Source organism: Durio zibethinus, chromosome 6, assembly GCF_047325235.1.
Source record: "Durio zibethinus cultivar Kanyao isolate XHJ-2024 chromosome 6, ASM4732523v1, whole genome shotgun sequence".
NCBI classification, from domain to species: Eukaryota; Viridiplantae; Streptophyta; class Magnoliopsida; order Malvales; family Malvaceae; genus Durio; species Durio zibethinus.
Genome location: NC_143167.1, coordinates 4,229,195 through 4,249,795, shown reverse-complemented (window position 1 = coordinate 4,249,795; position 20,601 = coordinate 4,229,195). Strand labels below are relative to the sequence as shown.

The window sequence follows — 20,601 nt, the reverse complement described above, 5'->3', positions numbered from 1 at the left end:
ATATTCAAAATTTTAAAATTTATAACACATAAAATCTATATATTTGACTAACTTGTCATAAAAAAATTTAAATAAGAAGAAAATGACATATCTTCACTTTACATAATTTTTATCTACAATAATATATATTTTATATTTATATTTATCCAAATTTAAAAACAAATAAAGTGAATTTATTGTGATAAGATAAAAATTCAATTATATAAAAAAACGTAATGTAATACAATAAGAAGAATAGCATAAAATCATACATATATATATATGTATGTATGTATATATATCACTTAATGACAACATAAACCATATTGCAGAAGCCAAACCTTCCACATTACAATGAATGATAATATCAAAATTGTAAGAATAAAACAACAACTCTAACTCTAACTCAAGAGAGAGAATTGAAATTGAAAGGTTGAATATCTTAGTTATTTTTAGCATTGTTTTAATTATTTTCCAATCATTATTGAAATCATTTTTTCATAGATTTAATTTGTGTTCTAGCAAGTAGAAAGTGGTCTGCCTGTCTCTAATACTAAACAAACTTATTGAAATTTTTTTTCTTATTTGTTTGTATATCATAATAAATATAAAAAATTACCATAGGTGCATTACAATTAAACAGATTTGTAAAGATTGAGAAAAAAAAAAGAGTAAAAGTTAAAGTTGAATTGAGCTGATTGAGTGAAAAGTTGAAAGTAAAGATAAAAAGTCTACGAATCATATTTTAAAAAAATAAGAATAATTGTTACTATAACTTTGTACTTTATAACATATAAAAAAAATTCAAAGTTAAAGATAAATGACCAATCATAAACACATACAAAAGAAAAAAAAATATTTATATAACTTACACTTTGTAATATATGACGAAAATGGATGCAAATAAAGGTGAAGAACTAAATATCAAATAAAATTAATGTTAAAAAATAACTTATTTTTAAAAGATATATGTTATATAAATTATCAAGTTATTAAATTTTGTCTTTTTGAATAATAAAAGATTATTATAAAATTTATTAAGACAACTAAATTTGATACTTTTAAATTGAAAAAGATAGATATCTGAATTATTAAAACAATTAATTTTAAAAGATAAAAAAGATATATATTTAAATTATATATATCTAAATTATTAAGAAAAAATAATTTTGGATAACTAATAATTTTGAAGTACTTTTATTTATTTGATAAATACCATAAAATTATTAGAAAATTAATTTTATTGGATAAAAAGATATATATTATAGAATATAGATATATATGTAAATTATTAAAAAAATTAATTTTGAATAACTAATAATTTTTAAATATTTTTATTTAGTTGATAAATACTATAAAATTAGAAATTATCCTTTAGTGCAAGTGTAGTACCAAAAAATAAGATTGTATCTTATTGAAAACTTTAGGCATGTATGTGGTCTAAACAATGTGTTCATGAAACTTTATTTGGTGGATTTTTCTTAATAATTAATTTTTGTTTGTTTTTAGATCACAATAAAAAATACATTATCATAAGTGGGTTATAAATAGATTTAAAATAATTGTAAAAAAAGTAAAAGTTAAAACTGAATTAAAAGAAAAAAATTACCTGATTAAATGAAAAGTTCAAAGGTAAAAATAAAATGTCTACGTACAGTACCAAAAGATATAAAAATAAATATTATTATAATTCTGCACTTTGGAATATATAAAACTGAATTAAAATTAAAAAAAAATGACCTACCGTAAATACCTACAAAAGAAAAAAAAATCAAAATTTTAAAATATATAAAAAGAAAGAATAAAAGTTAAAATCAAATTACTTACCATAAACACTTACCAAAAAAAAAAAAAAAAGAATCAAAGTTAAAGATACCGTAAACACTTAAAAATATTTATATAACTTACACTTTGTAATATTAAAAAAAAATGTGCAAATAAAAGTGAAAAACTAAACACCAAATAAAATTTATGTTAAAGAATGAGTTATTTTTAAAAATATATATAAATATATATAATTATCAACGGATTAAATTTGGTCTTTTTGAATAATTAAAGATTATTTTGAAATCTACTAAGATGAAACTAAATTTAATATTTTTAAATTTAAAAAGATATATATTTAAATTATTAAAAATTAATTTTAAAAAATAAAAAATAAATATTTAAATTATATATATCTAAATTATAAAAAAATTAATTTTAGATAACTAATAATTTTTAAATATTTCTATTTATTTGATAAATAACATAAAATTATTAGAAAATTAATTTTGGATAACTATTAATTTTTAAATATTTTTATTTATTTAATTAATTTTAAAAGATAAAAAGATATATATTTAAATTATATATATGAATTATTAGAAAATTGATTTTGATTATATATGTTTCAAATTGTTAATTTTAAATAACATACATCTAAATTGATTTGATTTATAATTATAATTTGAATAATTTTGATATTTGAATAAATTTAACATTATATAATTTATAAGTAAAAAAATTATATTTTTTAAAATCTATATATGGGTTATCTAAAAGAGTTATCCATATAAATATTTATTTAATAAATTTTATCAAATATCTATATATATATTGTAATATAGTATATGTTGTATATAATTTATAAAAAATTATATGTCATAATAGGATATTAGATCCTCGTAAAACGTGCGAACATTCTGTTTGTTGTTTTTGATTGATGTAAATATGTTCTGTGCCTTTGTCGCGTTAAAATAATTTGTGACTTTTTTTTTAAATTTTAAATCCATTTTTAATTTCCTCGATCCCTATCTAAATATTCATTTGGAAAAAACATATTATGCGCATCTAAGGTCCATAGCTTCTAGGAGTTGTCCCAGATTTCGTGTCATCTAAACTAATGTTTAAGTGGCATATCTATGACATTTATCCATAACTTTCTCAATTAAATTTTTTTTTTTATAAATGTTCATCTAATCTAAATTTATAAATTCACGACTAATCTATATATGAATATATTATATAAATTCTCATAAAAAATAATTATGACATTTATAGTTTTTTATACAAAAAAGTCATAATATGATAATAGAAAAATTAAAATTATTAAAATTAAAAATTTAAATTTATCAAATAATATTTTTTAAAAAATATTATATAAATCAATTAAATTAAATTTTAATATTATATATAATCATACTAAAAATTATATATATATATCATTTTCAATTTTATAGATTTTATATTATAAGCAAATGTAGGGTCGGTAATTCAATCCGTTCTCGATGAATTTCGATTTGATTCGATCTTATGATGTCGGTTTTTTTTTTTAATTCAAATTTCGGGTCGGGTCAAGTAAGATTAAAAAATAATCGGGGTCAGATCGGATTTGAATTTTAAGTAAACTTAACCCAACTCGATCCGATATTATATAAAAAATTATTTTTTAATTAATTATTTAATTTTTTATTTATGTATATTTATATAATGATATTTTTAAATATTTATATTTAAAAAATAATATTTTATTAATTTCGAATCGAATCGAATATAATTTATATAATATTGAGTTGAAATCAAATTCGAATATAAAAAAAATTTGAGTAAAATTAGATTTAAATTTAATAACATATAATATCGGATTAAATTTAGAGCAAGCAAAACTCAATTCAAACCAGACGCGATGCTAACACTAGCAAATGACAGTTTTTGCTCAAAAAAAAAGAAACTCGGTAGGGTTCTGGTCCACTAGCCTTGCCACGCTCAAAACTGAAAACCACCAATGTCAAAGATGAAAGCAAAAAAAATATTTTAGTCAAATTTTAACTTTACCTGAAAATAATAATAATCTTCAAATGGCTGTTGTAGCTGTTCCTTTCTTCCCTTCAACAATTCTCAAGCTTGCTCCTAAGCTTAGCTCTTTCATCTTTGACATTCATGTTTCACCTGCTTTCTCTTCATTTTCTCTCGCCTTCTCCGCCACAAACTGCAACAATTTTACTAACCGTTTCACTTTTCGATTAACAAACCCCCGAAAACTCCGCCGGAATCCGAGGCCTCCTTCTGCCGCCATGATATTTCCTCAAAATCCGGTAATTTCCGACATTTGCGCCACCTTATTTTCCGGCTCCGTCGCTCTTTCTGTCCTCCGTGTCTGGGAGGAGACCGCCAAACGTCGCCTCTTTGACCAGGTCAAAACTCCAACACGTATTTCCATTTTCTTCGTTGATTGGTTTCCTCGGTTTTGTCGTCAAATGTTGACGTGGATAATGCTGTCCAGCTAAGAAGCAAATATGTTTGGCAGCTTACGAGTTTTTTATTTTGTTATGTTATTGGAGAGAGATCTTCATTTTAGCTAAGAAGTTGAGGGAGTTATTAGTGGTGGTTAATAATGTTAGCTAAAAATCCGGTGGTTTCTGACTTGTTTGCCGCCGTGGTTTGCTGCGGCTCTATATTCGCATTTCTTTTACTCTGGCAAGTGACTGCCAAACGAGGCCTTGATCAGGTCAGTTAGCCGCTTTGCTTTTATCGCCTAAAGATGCATTCTTTTGGTTGCATCATCAAAGTCGAGATTTTTGGATTTGGATAAATTCCATTTCCATCTGATTCCGATTCTAATTTTTAAATTGATGCTCCCAAACACGGCGTTATTGCCATTAGTAGTAGCTTCTTTTTTTTTTTTTTTTTCCTTTTTCCTTTTCTGTGATCAAATATTAATCAAACCCTTTGAAATATTACTTGGGTAGTGAGAGTTTGACCATGTACCAATTAATTGTACAAGTACTGGTCGTCCCTATGGGCTCAATCCTTAGGAAAATAGCTTCCTATAATTGCATTTTTATCTTGTTTGTTATCGGAAATGAGAGCTAGAAGCTAATTTTTAAATTCTCATCTTAGCTCAGTTGCCTATTTCTTTGCTCTGTGTAATGGAAATGTTTTTCTTGCTTCTAAAAGAGTGCTGGATAAACCTAATAATTTTGGAATGGATTTAACAAATCTTGCTATTCATTTCTGGTGGAAAAACAGATGAAATGATACTGAAGTTGAGGATTAGGATCGTATACTTCAGTTATCTGTGTACTTTTGGAGTTACAATTTGTATGAACTATTTCAAATTAGTCAACTTTTCATTCGTATTGATTTCTGGATGGCAATGTTTTATTTATTAAGATTTTCATTGTTTCAGGGGATAAGATTACTGCTTTATGACTGATCTTGCATTCAATATAAATGATAAATGAGACACTGAGTAAAGAATTCGTGTCTGTTAATATCTGTCTAGAAACGATGCTATGATGTTACTAGTAAACAGTTTGTTCCTAAGTAAACCGGTCTGTTAGAAAGAGGCATAACATAAAACTGCTTTTTCTTAACAGAACTTTGTTCTATTGTAAAGTTTTCATAACTTCTTTCTTTTCTTGTTCAGAAACTGAATCGGAAGCTTGTGCATATAAGTATTGGGCTAGTTTTCATGCTTTGCTGGCCATTATTCAGGTAGTCTCCTTACTGAGGCAGCTTTATATTGTTTTACCATATATTGCCTAATCAAATAGCTAATACTTACCATTACAGTTCTGGATATCGGGGAGCAATTTTAGCAGCTATTACTCCTGGCGTCAATATTATACGAATGCTTCTTATAGGTTCTGGAATATGGAAAGATGAAGCCACCGTGAAGTCAATGAGCAGATATGGAGACTACAGGTTAGAATGAAGATGAAAACATAGTTTTTGATTTCTATGATACAAATATCAGGAATATTTCTAGTTGCTAGTAGCTTTCTCTTTGTCGATGTTTGCTTCACATTAGGAGATCAGTTTGGCACTTCAACTTACTTAATCAGCCAAGTTAAATCCATCACATTGTTTATGTAAAGTATCTCAATAAGTTCCTCTTATTTGATCAAGCAATCTGAAAATGGAGTTGTATACCATTCTAGATATCGCATGAGTGGTCTTGAAACAAGGAAGGGCATGGAAAAGGGTAGAATAATGTGTTACTTTCCCTTTTTGAATTGTTTCTTAGTTATCAATTTTTTATGATTTCTTCAATTTGTCATTAACTTAGTCTCTACATCAGGGAACTTCTTAAAGGACCACTTTATTATGCTACAACAATTACTTTGGCTTGTGCGGTCTACTGGAGGACTTCACCTATCGCAATTGCTGCAATATGTAACCTTTGTGCTGGGGATGGTAACAGTTAACTGAGTCATTTATTTTTTCTTTTCTGCGGTACTGATTTAGCTGGAGTTAAAGCTGCTCTAGATGAACATTTCAAGTACTTCTTACAAACACTGAATGGGCTAATTTGTTTCGAATTTCTACAGCGCTTTTCATCAAAGTGCCTGACATGTGGAAACTTTACCATCTTTATCTGTTTCAGGTTTGGCAGATGTTGTGGGAAGGCGATTTGGTCGACAGAAACTTCCTTACAATAGGAACAAGTCCATAGCTGGTAGTGTTGCAATGGCAACCGCTGGTTTTTTTACCTCTGTTGGGTAAGTCTTGTCTGGATTTTCTCTTTTCCCCTGTTTATTCTTTTCTGGTTAAGCCTCAACATGATGTAGCAGAATAATATATGCTAAGCAATGTTGTAACAGGTACATGTATTATTTTTCCTACTTTGGATATATTCAAGAGAGTTGGGAGATTGTTTTGGGTTTCTTGGTTGTGTCTCTTGCCTCAGCCCTGGTAGAGTCACTTCCGATTAGTACTGAGCTTGATGACAACCTCACAGTTGCATTAACATCAATATTGGTCGGTACTCTGGTTTTCTGATTCAGGAATCACCGTAACCTGTATGCTACGGATGGCAGAAGCTAGTTTTAGGAGGATGGTTTATTCGGGGCCAATTTACTATAAAAAAAAAAGTTGTGATTTACTGTAAAATATAGTTCTTGAAATTCTGACAATGATGATTCCACTGATGACTGGCAAACAAAAATCTGTATTTTAATGGCAACATTTGAGGCTTCATTTCTTATCCATTAATGTCCTGTTTTCGTTATCTAAATTTGTGGTAAACATCCTTTTCAAAGCGGTGATTGGCATTAGAATTAAGTGTAAAAATTTGCCCAATTAGGCTTGGTGTTAAACCAATGTCCCTGTGCACAACCGACAAGTCAACATGAATGGCATTGAATGGTGCCTAGTGCTGTGAGATGATGACTGGTGACACAGCCTTAATTACCCTCCATCTCCATGTATGAGATGGTAGCATGTATTTACACAATGTTGCATCAAATTATTCCCATTTGTAAACATTCAAAACTAATACGTTGTCCCCTTGTCCATCGATCACATCCACCGCCCTTCACCATTAGAAAATGACAAAGGGAAGAGGAAGCAATTGGTCTAATCCTCATTGGCCAGTTCAATTATTAAGAAACAACTGACGATATATAGTTCTTAAAACTGAGAATTAAAACTGAAAAATATTGCTATATCTCCAATTATAGAAACACCATTTGAGGATTACACAATTTTACAAAGCAAGGTGAGAATTGAGATTGATCCATCTCTGGTTTTCTAGGACCGACAGAATAAAATAACAAGGAGAAACTCACGGCCACAAGTTAGCAGCAATCCTTTCAATCTAAAACAACACTTGGAAACAATAGCAAACACTTTCTACAAAGGAAATTTCTCATTGATTCGACTTGCATATTGTTGTTCCTCCGCTTCCGCTTCCGCTTCTGCTTCTGCTTCTGCCTCTGCTTCATCCTCATCGGTTCTCCTCCGCTTCCTCAAAGACATTAAAGGACAGTTCCTCCGCCGTGGAATATTATCAGAGCCTGAAGCTTCTGACTCTGGCCTTCTACAGCCTCTAAGGCGAGGAAGAAAAAGGATGTATGCAAAGAAGAGAGCAAAAAGAAGGATGACAACAAGTAACCAAATTTCGCCATGCAAAGCAAAGTGCCTGTCGTTCGACAGGAAAAGCTCTGTTGGTGGTTGCGAACTTGAAGGCTCCATTGATGGTGAAATCGAAAGCTTGCTTGAGTCGAGCCTTTCCATCTCCTTGTTTTTATATCTTCCTTCATCGTATGAAACATATGACTAATTGCATAATATGAACCAGATAACCTACTATTATTCCTTTGTCTTCTTTTTTGCTGCCAATTTTTGGAGCAGGAATGACTGATATAAACACAAGCCCTGACTTTGTGAGTTGTGATGATGGCTTTTTTTTTCATCGGTTCCTTAGTCTCATTTACCTCAATAATTTGGAGCTCAAATTATACGAATTTAGAAACAATAGTTTGCTCAAAAAACCTTTTGAAAAATAATATGTTATATTGTATAACAAGTCTAATAGCATGACGATGAAGTAAGTATTAAGGGTAAATGAAAATAATAAAAAAAATAATTAAAAAATAGATATATTTTACTTTTTAAATACCATTTGTAAAGTTAAAATTTCACTAACAATACATCAATTATTTTTTCTTATACAATATCTTAAATCTTCATGTTTAATTGCATAAGAGTATTTAATTTAATTATTAGTACATGCTTTTCATTGTTAAAATATAACAAATAACTTAACTAAAGGTAAAAGAAATAACAAAAAATGGTATTAATCACACTGGAATTTGAAAAAAGAAATCATGTTCAAATTTCTTCTTCCTCCTAATTGTGTTGTTTGTATTGTGTATGCTTCACCACATGCATAAATTTCTTTAACACTTTCAAATTAGAGAGAGAATTTTAGTATGTGACATGACGGAAAAGTATTAATTTAAATTATTGATTATAATAAGTTTTTCTTTTCTTAGAAAGCAAGGAAATTTTTACGAAAAAGAAATAAATCGTATTGATAATTTAACATATGATATAATGATATGATATAAAAATGATATCAATAAAATATATGATAATAATAAGATTTAAAATTTTTAAAAAATATAAATAAATTTAATAAAATTAAAAAATTATTTTTATATTGACACGAATTATAATAAATATTTATTATATAAAATATAATATAAATATAATATTTTATATGATACAATCACACCAATTATTAAAAAAATAGATTTTATGAAGATTTGGTGGCTAACGGGTCATTGTCATCTATGACCAGCCTTGCAAATGAACAGTAGGAGTCGGTGGGCCATTAGCCCACCAAATAGACAATCTCTTTCTTCATTCGGCCCACCTCCACCTTATCCAAGTTGGGCCGTACAATCTCTTGAGATTGACAATTGTGATTGCAAATTTTAGTATGCCACACTAATTTTCTCCACGAGGATTAGCCCGGCTGAGAAAAAAATAAAATAAAAAATAAAATTCGATTTAAAATTATTATATTTAGAATTAATTTTTTTTATTTTATTAGAATTAAAATTAGATATTAAATAAATATATATTAAATTTCAATTAAATTTCGAATGAAAATATAAAAAATTAAAAAAATTAAATTATATATTTTTATTAATTTTTATATATATTAATTTTTTATAAAATAAAAATAATTATTTTTTATATAATTTTATTTAAATAAATTAAAATTTTATAAAATAATAGGTAAAAATACTAAAAAATTAAAATTTAAAAATAAATGAATGAAATTAAATTGATAAAATTTAATTCAACTATGATCGATTAAGAAAAAATCTAGATTAAATTTTAAAAATTTACAATAATATACATTATTTAAAATAATCAAATCGAATTCCATCTTAACCGCTATTACTTATATGCCCCAATGTAAAGAGATACACTGGATTCTAACCTCTCTCCTCCGTCGCTGGGGAGACTCCAGTCGTGAAGGAAAACAAAGCGTTTTTCTCTAGAGTAGAATCGATTTACAACACGTAAGCATTCTCTCTCTTTCTCTCAAATCTGAAGGGGAGATCTGTTTTTATTTTTAACAATCGAAGCGGAAATATATTAATCTGTGAATTAATGTGATTTTTGCTCTGTTGATTGACGAAGATTAAATTTGGCGACCCTAAATTGCTAATCGATTTATATAATTAAGTAATTATTTAGTAAAATTTAGCTGAAGATATTTGAATATTTCGAATTAAATCTGCATTTACGGAGCTTAGGGAATTTGAAGTTGTGATAAAAAAAATATTTGCCGACTAAATTTGTTGAATTTAACATTTTATGATCAAAATGATTGCCGATGATCTATTAAGTTTGATTATCATTTTTCCAAATTGATGATTCGCTTTACTCATAATTAAAAATTTATTTTCCTTTTCGCGAATTTGTGTTTATGTGAGTTTATTGTTAATAATAGCAGTTTATTTAGTACATTTGGATATGCTTTTTTTTTTTATTTGATGAAATTTAATCACTTTGTTCTATCTTTAATTCATATATTATATCAGGTTGCAGTGTAATCGGTTGGTTCTTCCGGCTCTAATTGAAGCTTGAATTGTGAGCTATTATTCAGAGCTAAAATTATTTCTTTATAACTCATTCATGTCTGGACCAAATGAAGATAATACTCAGGTAACTCTGTTCACTCAGTTGACCTTTTACCTCTTTTAAACGAAAAACTGAAGAATCAATCCTTAAGTAGTCGCCTATTCATGTCACAGTTCATTTTTTGAGGGATGCTTTACTGATAATTCAATGTAATTCTTTTGTTTGGATGGATTGTCTTTGCAGCTTTCATCTCATTTTTTGGGGGATCTCCTGGATTCTATAATTGTTGATGTTGCATCCGAGTGTCACCGGATAGCAAAGTTGGGCCTTGATCATAACTTGGAGGAAGAGGAAAAAGAATTGAGGTTGTCAGCACAAGCTCGAGCAAGGGTAGCCGATCCTAGTAACAGTGGAGAAACAAATAACAAGTATGTGGTGGATATATTTGGACGGACACACCCTTCTGTTGCCAGTGAAATATTTGAATGCATGAACTGTGGGAAATCAATTGTGGCTGGGAGGTTTGCTCCTCACTTGGAGAACTGCATGGGAAAGGTAATTGTCATCCCTAAATACCCTATGCTATATATTTTTCTTATTTTAATATAGTATAATATTCTGGTCGCATCCTTGATGACAAACTCTAATGGTGGCTGAGTTACTGCAGTTGTCATTGATGTGCTATTTCCTGAAATGTCATACCTTATAAATGATAAAACTCCTTGTACATTCTGCTACAGGGTAGAAAGGCTCGTCGCAAGGTTACTAGGAGCAGCACTGCTGCACAAAACCGATATTCACGAGGCAGCCCTGTTTCCACATATTCTCCATATTCAAATTCCACCAGCACAAATCGGTTATCAAATGGAACACCTGTAGGTGAGGAATATTCAAATGGCACATATGAGGAGCCATGAAACAAACTTGAGCAAATGCAGTTAACATGTCATAGATTTCAGTGTGAGCAACCTGTGTAATGCAACTAGTTAAATCAAATTCCAACCTTTCTCCTCATCTGTTTCAGAATTTGTTGGGAATATTTAACATTGTTTAGGTGAACTGGGCCATTAATTTGAGATAGAGGTAGTTCATACTTGATGGAAAATCGGAGGCAACATTTAAGAAGAAATATCGAATTTACAGAAGCTTTCCAATTCATTTGAACTGTATGTTATGTTCCTTCTGTCTTTCACTTTCTTGGTCATGTGTTAAACTTCTATCAAATGCAAAAAGGGGAAAGAAAGGAAGAAATCTGGTGGAAGAAGTTGAGAAATGATGGGGGGGGGGGGGGGGGGGGGGGTTGAGATTGCAGGTTGGTTCTGGCCTTCTGGCTTGTCCCTTTATTTGATTACATCTCTTAAGGAGAGGCGTCATCATAGTCGATGGAACTCTGATTCCAACTGAGCTTTTGGGTTCCGGTAGACAGCAGAATATGTGTGGGTTCCAGTAGACAGCAGAGTATTTGTGTTTCTTACGTAACTGATGTTTAATACTTCCTGATTGTCTTTTACTTGCTTTAATATAACTTACAAAGGGAAATTCAAATTTTGGACCAATTGAGCTCTCAAATAACGACTGATATTCAATGTGATAAAAAAAAATTGCTCTTTATATTAATTGATTGAATTTGTGTAACATAAAGGAGAAGATGGCGTTAATATTAAAAAAGAAAAAATGGAAAGAGAGAGAACAAGGGGCGTTTAACAGTAGAGCAAAATTGATATTCCGATGCCGACTTGAACTCGGGTCTTTCGGGTGAGAGCCGAATATCCTAACCGACTAGACTTTTCTTTCTAATAGTAGTTTTTAAAATCGTTTCTGATTTAGGAGCATTTTAAGTTTTAATTCCCAAGGCTATTACGTATATAATTTTTTTTTGTTTTTAGTACTCTGCATCAGAGCTATTCTCCAATTCAATTGATCTTCCGCTTTTGAAGGAGCTGAGATCTGACACCACAATCCTAATTCCTAAATGGGATCAGATCGATAATGCTAACGTTTGGCTTGATTCATGAAACGGAATGCGGCAGATTTTAGACCGGTTACCAGATAAGGAATTGACATTGCTATCTCAAGTCTGTCAACCGTTGACAACATAAGTGGCCTAAACATGAATGTTTAGACGGTTGTAACATTGGAGAGTAAATTATGGAATGTGAATACATTCTTTCTTCAGGCATGAAAGTTTACTCTGACATTTGATAGGATGATATTTCAGGATTTGACATTCCACTTTCAGATAACTAATGCATGTACATTCCCCACCTCACCATTATCAGAGTAAACTGTTACCTGATTAGGAATATCTTCCAAGGGGTAGTCTAACAATGGTCATTCTCGTATCGACCACAAGGAAGGATGGCAGAGTGAACAAGCACAAACTCCTCTGCTCAGCCACAAGGGATTCAATATCAATGTCAACGCTAAGAATTGAACAATATAAACAAAAGCATAGAATGCCGGCCAAAACTTGTATAAAAATTGTTGTAATTATAACAAGTTCTATGTAAGAAAGAGTTGAGTGAACCAACAATAGCAGATCACGTTCAAAATAGAGCTTCCAGTGAGAAAAACCATCCAACTAATTGACAACTAGAAGACTAATCCAGCAACTTATAATAGGAAAACCTATGCATCACCAATTCAACATCAACTGAACTATTATCTTCAGCCCACTGCTTGTCCCTCATCAATGAACAAGGAATTGAGAATGCTGAACCAAAATACATGGTAAACTAAATTCAGTAAGTTAACAAAGAAATGAAACCCAGAATTAACAAGAATAGTGATATTAAGTATGAGCTCATTACTTTAAACAACAAAAATCATGGTATTAAGTTGGAATAGTTCACTGCTTTTCCAAACTGGTCAGTACTTTTGAATTCAGTTGGATTTAACATATATAGGATTAAAATAAGTTCAAGTCAGTTCATATTCACAAAATCATTTGCAGAAGATACGTACATAGGAAACAAAAACTAGACTTTACAGCAATAGCTACAATTGAATCAACATGAAGGCAGCAGAAGGGTCAAAAAATCAATATCAGTCGCAAAGATTTTCTTTCAATATGATGAATGTTGGCTTGCAAACCCAATTTGATTGTCTTGGATGCTTATTTCTTTGTCTTATATTTGTTCATTTGGCATGTCAAACCAATCTAGTTGTTTTTTAGGATAATACTTTTGCTTATATAGGATGGAAAGAAAAGAAAAGAAAAGTTAGACAACAAAAACAGAAGAACAGAAGAGAGTAAAGAAGAAAACTTTAAGGCATACTTGTTTTCGATCCATTTGCCTGTGTTTTTTGTGTTGAAACCAAAACTATATATCTCTGAATAACAAAAAGTTAATTATTACTCGAAGATGGAATCATGAAAGTACCTAATTAATTGAGGCAATCAGATTTACCATGTCCAAATTCCCCACAATTGTTACATTTTCCTTTAAACCCTCCTCTTGAACTAACCCTTGAATGGCTCTCTTCATCATTACGAGCCCTTCTCAACTCCTTCCAAACCCCAGCATCTAACAACTTCTGGCGAACATTGTCCAACCCCAACGCCTCTTCATCTCTCGCCAAGTTCATATTGATCGACGACACCAAATCTTCCCACGACTTCGGTAAACTCTCCATCAAAACCCCAGCGTGCACGTCCTCAGGTAGTCTCAGACCTTGCAACTCCAAGTCCTTAGCCATACGATTCATCTCAAGAATGTGCTGATTGATGCTCATCCCTTCCTTCATTCTGTGATTCAAATACCGCCTGAAAAGCATAAGCCGTTTCCCCATTGAAGGCCTCGTGAAAAACCTGGTCAGAGCGTCCATCATGGCCTTGGCTGTCTCGTGTTGATGATACGTCAAGTAAAAGTTGTCATCGAGGGTTCCCAGGATAATGTGGCGAGCCTTGAAGTCGTCATCGACCCATTCATCGTGTGAGGCAACGTCGTCTGGATTGTCCTTGGAGGGTTTTGGTTCAGTTAGGACATACAAGACTTCGTTTTCTCTCAGGACAAGATCTAGTTTGATTTTCCAGATGTGGAAGTTGGTGCCTGAGTAATTCAGCCTGCATGTGGTTTTGAGTTCTGGGTAAACGGCTTGAGAGATAGTTAAATCGTTCATGGTCGAAGTGAAAACTTGTGTTTGCAGCTTTACCAATCCACCTTCAATTAGGAAATTGCAGGTTAGGAGAAGTGAGAATTCTCAATTTTTGATGAATTTTGAGTTTCAATGAATATGAAAGAGCGAGGATTTATTTGGAAGCATGGTAAGAGTAGCTCCGATAAGCGTGAAAATAATGGTAGCAATAAAATTATTTATTGTAGGGTAAGAATAAAATTAATGGTGCTGATAGTTGTTCGGACGCAAGTCAAGTATAATATAAAAAAAAATCATTAAGATATTCAATTAAAATTTACATATGATAGAATTTATAGTATGTATATATACATATGATATTTGTTAAGTTAATAAATTATTAAATATTATTAAAATTATTTTATATTTAAATAATATTTTTATTAATAAATTAAAAATTAGAAAATTACCTTAAAATATTTAATCTCTAAAAAATTGTGCTTATTACAGTCATAAATGTTATTTAAATAATTTAATATTAAACAAAATAAATAAATTAAAATTTAATATATATATATATATATACATATACATGATATCATACTCGAGCATATAAATGCACCCTAAATGAGATTAGTATTTATAAGTGAAAAAATATAAGCATCATAATAGAGAGAGGTTAGAGAAGTGCCCCGTTGTTTTAAAAAATATTTAATTGGATATTGTATTAAATTAAAATTGTTGTCGAATTTCTTACGAGATTAAAATTAAGAGTAAGTTATTAACAAATCAAATACTTTAATTTGTTATCCACCTAGAAGAATTATTGCTTAACCAAAACACTTTTTCTATTTTTATTTTCTTTTTAAGTTGCTAAAGAGTGAATGAATAAAATTTTCGATAAATTATTTGTACACATATTTGATTTTTATTCGTTTATTTTCATTTATTAATTTTAACAAGTAATTTTTAATAATATTTTTTATATTCATTTATTAAATGAATTGAACTTGAACAAAAATATATTTGATTCATTTGTGTTTACGAATAAATTCATTTAAAATTTATTAACTTATTATTCATTTATTATTCGATTATAATAATACTAATAAAATTATATTTTTATCATTTATTCTAATCTTATTTTAAGATTCATTTATATTTATTTAAATTCATTTATATTTATTTAAAATTTATTTGTATATATTTATTTGATTATGATTTATTTATTATTTATAAATATATTCATTTATATATATATTTATGAACATATTCATTTAATATTCATAAATAAATACGTTTAATTCAATTGAACTGAATATGAATCGAATGCAAATAATTTATCATTTAAACAAACCGAATACGAATAAATTAAATAATTGTTTTTAACAAACATAAACCAAACATGTAGATTTTTAAAACTAGAAGCAATTGTAGAAAATAAAGAACTCAGCTCCCATTATCAAGCAAATCAAAATATGCAAAAAGATCAATAATACGAGAGAATTAAAGAATTACAGATGCAATCAGCTCAAGAAATAGAAGAAAATCTGAATATTAAATAATCAGAGAATTAACAAAACGTAATTTAACCACATTCACTCCTTTGATTATATTACGTTTATTGGATAGTTGAGTTACCTAATATCTTGCATCTTTGAACATTATAAATAGTGAATTCTTTTCCTTTGCATACCTCTTTCTTAAATTGTTGATCTCTTTCCATATCCTGATTTGTTTGACAGCATGACCCTCGAGTTGTCTAATTTCTACAGCAATTGCATAAATCGTAAGTCAGGTCAATATGGTTTCTAATTATGAGAAACGAACTTTAGTGATAACAAACCCTGCTCTGGTTTTTAAGTAGCTTAGCTAGAACTCCGCCTCTGAGATGTTCTCACTTATGTCAATAAATAATGGGATTTGTTATTTTCTTAATTACAAAAAGTTCAGCAATTAATTTTTTTATTCAAGTCACTTAACAGGATGATCATTGATAACAACCAGATAAAAAATCAGGTACTGATCCAATTAAACTACTACCTGATAAGTCTCTTAACATGTTATAATTTATATGAGAGGATGAGGCCATTTCGTACACACCAATTAAGCTTGCTACAGATTAGTATTGTTGATAAAAAGATTGAGCTACTTAGAAATGTTAAGATTGGATATAAATTAAGGTATATTCCCAGTCAAGCCGCTTGATGATAAGTTGCAGATTGAATTTCCACATGAGTATGTAAATAGATAAAACTGAGAAGAAAAAATTTGTTGCATGCATTGAAGCAGTGACTTACAATGATATGATTGCAGCTTGATCATAACATTGATAGCTGCTATTAATACCATCCCATGAATAATTTGCAGGGGCACATGAATCTCCTTGCCAGTTTCTTTCTCTCCATATAATGATTTGATTTTTATGATAGCATCAACTAATATTTTGGCATACAGGAATTAGGGTAATTTACATATGTTAACTGAGAAATGATAGATAATGAAAAGTATATAAAGTTATATAGAAACTTAAAATCTATCGTACCTTACCATGATGATTTAGAGGAAATGCATTTGTAAAACTGTGTTGGATAAACAATGAGAAACAAACCTATAGTCATAAGAAACAAACAACAAACATTAGAGGCCAAAACCCATCAATCGCAGTTGAAACCATCCAAGTACTTCATTAACAATTGGTGCAATAACTTATTCACATATTATTCTTTACTGTGCCTTGGGCTGAAAACCTTGCAAAACATAAAATGAAATAAAACTAAGAACTTTAACAAATCTAATTAATCATCTTTAAAAAAAAATGTTCAACTGGTAGGCATTTTTATAATAGTGGAACTTAACCTTATTAAAAGTGAAAACTCAATATACTTGCTTGTTAGCTATATTTTGCAAAACAGTAACTTACTTTTTTATGTTCATTACTGTTACACAATAATCGAAAGGCAAATAGTGTATTATAAAATGTAATATACTATCCAAAATTTACATAGTCAATGAATCCAGCTTTTCAAACTTGTTGAAGCATCTATAATAACAACAAAAGTTGCTGGTATCTATTAGGGATTGGAAAGAGATTATTCTCACAGTTTGATTTTCATAACAAAAACCTATTAAGTAATAGGTCTCTTATAAACTATTTTTGAATATAAACTTTCTAGTTTGCATTTAAAAAGGCTCCATAAATTTGAAAAAAAAAATATGATTTTATATTAATGCAATAACATTTTACCTTTACGTGTTAATTAGAATGCTCCATGCCTTTTGATTGTTTATTGTCATGCCCAAAAAAAACCTAGAGGTATAGAAGTAGCTACTTTTCCCTCATATTGCTAGTCTAATAATACTGCATCTACTGTCTAAACTTGAAACTCTCTATCAAACTTGCAATCTACACATCCAAATTTCAATGGTAATAGTTAGAAATTAATGAAGTTCTACTGCAAAAACTAAGATACTTGCATGAGGATAAAATGTAATAGTTGGCAAATAAAATTATTTGTTCAAAAAACAAAATTTTATTAAATCGAGACATAGATGATAAGCTACATGCTTTGGGCATACTCGTGGTGAAAAAGCAAAAAACATAGCACCTCCTTTTAAACTCACATTTTTTTTTTGGATCAATTGGTGGTTTGACTTGTTTCCCATATCTGAGAAAAATCAAAACAACAAAATTTAATGATATTGCATGTTAATCTAAATGAAAATATTATATAAAAAAGCAAAACAGAGAATCAAACAGAAGCCCAAAAAAAAAAAAAGAGAAAATATAAATCTAAATTTTCATTTTTTTTTCCTTTTTTCCACGATTTTACTGTTTTCCTCCCTTCATCTATCCTCTTCACCACTGAACAGCTCTAGATCTGGTTAACATCTCTTGCTTCTCATATCTCTATGTTTTCTCCCACACCCATTCAAGTCTCCTCTTAATGTGTCAGCATATTATGTTTACCGCTGTATGTCACAATATAAACATGAATGAAAGCACATATACAGTAATTATTACACTCACATCCATTACACTCGCATCCATAAAAGCACACTCTGCCACCCCAACTATCTCCCATGCATAGACCCTATGGAAAGAACGCAACTACTTTCTCTTACCAATAAACATATTTATTCTTACCAATATATTTCTCCTTACCAATAATCAATCATGGTGTGAATCTTATAACAACATCCCCCACTAATTTTTTGAGGTCACTTCAATGCCCGATACCCATTACTAGTATTCCATCTCTCTCTTCCCTTTTTACTTTCTCAAGCCAAGCTAAGGCAAGATGTTGCCTTTGCTTTTTCATTGCTGCTACCCACAAAATTAATGACCTAAAATTTTTTAAACCCTGTAGATGAAAACTCCATTTCACTTATTAAATCCTCACCTCTAACAGTCAAATTCAAAATTTTCCTTTGAAGTTCGCATATATTAATTAGTAAGGAAAACAAACTAATTCTATTGTATGAGTAAAAAGTAAAGCTTTTTAAAACATCAAATTGAGACAAACACAAAGCTCACCTATATTTAAAACACTGGAACAAATATATCACGCTGTCAAAAGGCACAGTTTATCATCGCATCAACCGCACTGCCAAGAAGTGTCCCTTGAATCCTGCTGCAACCTTCCTCTTTAAAAAAATAGATAATCAAAACCTCAACTTTATTTTGACAAAAAATCGAAACCTAAATCAGAGAAATAGTTAAAAAAAACCCCAACCTAGGCAGTCAAACCGTCAAACCCATTCAAAAAAAATATCAAAAGAATCCAAAACGAACGATAAAATCTCAAATTTATGAATTAATAATAAAAAAACAATCAAAGAAAGCGATAAAATCAAGTCAAAAACATAAAAAATCAACCCAAAACCAAGTCAAAAAAATACTTACCAAGAAAAACCCAGATTTTGGCATATTCCATAAAGGTCCATTCATCGTTGAGAAAAAAGCCTTAGGGTTTGAAAAAGTGGCTGAAAAAAAGCAATTATTTGGCTTTATGCAAGAATTGAGGAGAGATGAAAAGGGTTTAAGAGGTGATTGAAAGAAGCCATTATTGGCTTTAAGGAAGAATTGAGAAGAAATAGGAAGAGTTTTAGAACAGGCAGAGAAAGAGGGATGGTGGTAGCAACTGGACTCTGGAGAGGCGCTGATTGCTTGGCTTCTATATTATCTTCTCGATCCTTTTTGACAGGCGTTGGTTGAAGAGATATCTACAATAAATCTGCAGACAAAAATATATGAAGGTATAGTCCCTGCTAATCCTTCAAAGTTTATGATAATAATGCAGACTGCAGAGGACAGGCGCTAGGCCATTCCTGTCACGCTGTCGCTTCAGGTTCTCGACCAAAGTTTAAAGTTTTTACTTCAATAATGCAAATAGGATTTCAGAATCCCCTTACCGTCCGGAATGATTTTTTAATTATAATAAAATATTTAATATATTATCTAAATTTTATAAATTTTAATATAATATTTATATATAAGATGATTAGTTTTAAATTATTATATGTGACAGATTGCACCTCATTAATTAAAAAAATCACCGTTAGAAAACACAGTTTGGGCAACAGGGCGTCTGTCTTATGTCGGTAGAATGCAGTTGATTCAATCTGTAATATTTAGCCTTCACAATTATTGGTGCAGATATTTTGTATTGCCTAAGAAGGTCATTAAAAAGATTAATCAGCTATGCTGTGCTTTTTTCTGGAAAGATCAGGAAGATACAGCCAAGAGAGCAAGGGTAAAGTGGCAGACAATGTGTCAGCCTAAGTCTGACGGGCTAAAAGATGTAGAAAGCTGGAACAAAGCTTGCATGCTTAGATTACTATGATCTATTTTCACGTAAGCTGGCTCATTATGGATAGCAGGGTTGCAGTGTTATGTTCTTAAAGGGAAGAGCATGTGGGAGTTACAAATAGCACAGGGTCAAAGCTAGTGTATGAGGAAGCTGCTGCAAATGAGAAGTATTGCAACTAGAGTCTTGTTGCAGACGGAGAATTGAGTGATATGGCAAACCAAGGGGTCAGGTTTTTCAGTTACTAGGGTGTGGGATGAAATAAGACAAAGGTAGCCAAAAGTAAATTGGCACGGACTTGTTTGGTGCAAGCTACATATTCCCAAGTTTGCTATAATAACTTGGATGGCTATTCTCAATAGACTCC

General features: G+C 30.1%; 3 protein-coding genes across 4 annotated transcripts; 2 read left to right on the top strand and 1 right to left on the bottom strand.

Annotated features, from left to right (window-relative positions):
- Positions 1 to 3,664: 3,664 nt before the first annotated feature.
- Positions 3,665 to 6,973, top strand: FOLK (Phosphatidate cytidylyltransferase family protein). Of its 2 annotated transcripts, none has more exons than XM_022875806.2 (6): positions 3,665 to 4,154; positions 5,390 to 5,457; positions 5,536 to 5,667; positions 6,044 to 6,159; positions 6,350 to 6,464; positions 6,567 to 6,973. In XM_022875806.2, the coding sequence occupies exons 1-6, from the start codon at positions 3,819 to 3,821 to the stop codon at positions 6,742 to 6,744; spliced, it is 945 nt and encodes a 314-aa protein (XP_022731541.2). In that variant the 5' UTR covers positions 3,665 to 3,818; the 3' UTR covers positions 6,745 to 6,973. The 2 variants fall into 2 exon arrangements, with proteins under 2 accessions (XP_022731541.2, XP_089618015.1); XM_089761889.1 differs by lacking the exon at positions 3,665 to 4,154 and adding an exon at positions 4,250 to 4,468.
- A 421-nt stretch (positions 6,974 to 7,394) lies between these two features.
- On the bottom strand, positions 7,395 to 8,118 carry LOC149518363 (uncharacterized). Its single transcript, XM_089761890.1, has one exon. It carries the CDS (start codon positions 7,978 to 7,980, stop codon positions 7,597 to 7,599), a length of 384 nt encoding a protein of 127 aa, XP_089618016.1. The 5' UTR covers positions 7,981 to 8,118; the 3' UTR covers positions 7,395 to 7,596.
- A 1,530-nt stretch (positions 8,119 to 9,648) lies between these two features.
- Positions 9,649 to 11,505, top strand: LOC111285293 (SAGA-associated factor 11-like). The gene is made up of 4 exons (XM_022874657.2): positions 9,649 to 9,782; positions 10,308 to 10,431; positions 10,591 to 10,902; positions 11,088 to 11,505. Exons 2-4 carry the CDS (start codon positions 10,402 to 10,404, stop codon positions 11,262 to 11,264), a joined length of 519 nt encoding a protein of 172 aa, XP_022730392.1. The 5' UTR covers positions 9,649 to 9,782; positions 10,308 to 10,401; the 3' UTR covers positions 11,265 to 11,505.
- Positions 11,506 to 20,601: the final 9,096 nt, after the last annotated feature.

Coding starts and splice junctions, on each gene's coding strand:
- FOLK (XM_022875806.2), top strand. CDS start 3,819: ATGGCTGTTGTAGCTGTTCCTTTCTTCCCTTCAACAATTCTCAAGCTT. Junction 5,458..5,535: donor CTTTGCTGGCCATTATTCAG/GTAGTCTCCTTA, acceptor TTACCATTACAG/TTCTGGATATCGGGGAGCAA. Junction 5,668..6,043: donor AGCAGATATGGAGACTACAG/GTTAGAATGAAG, acceptor TCTCTACATCAG/GGAACTTCTTAAAGGACCAC.
- LOC149518363 (XM_089761890.1), bottom strand. CDS start 7,980: ATGGAAAGGCTCGACTCAAGCAAGCTTTCGATTTCACCATCAATGGAG.
- LOC111285293 (XM_022874657.2), top strand. CDS start 10,402: ATGTCTGGACCAAATGAAGATAATACTCAG. Junction 10,432..10,590: donor CAAATGAAGATAATACTCAG/GTAACTCTGTTC, acceptor TTGTCTTTGCAG/CTTTCATCTCATTTTTTGGG. Junction 10,903..11,087: donor TGGAGAACTGCATGGGAAAG/GTAATTGTCATC, acceptor ATTCTGCTACAG/GGTAGAAAGGCTCGTCGCAA.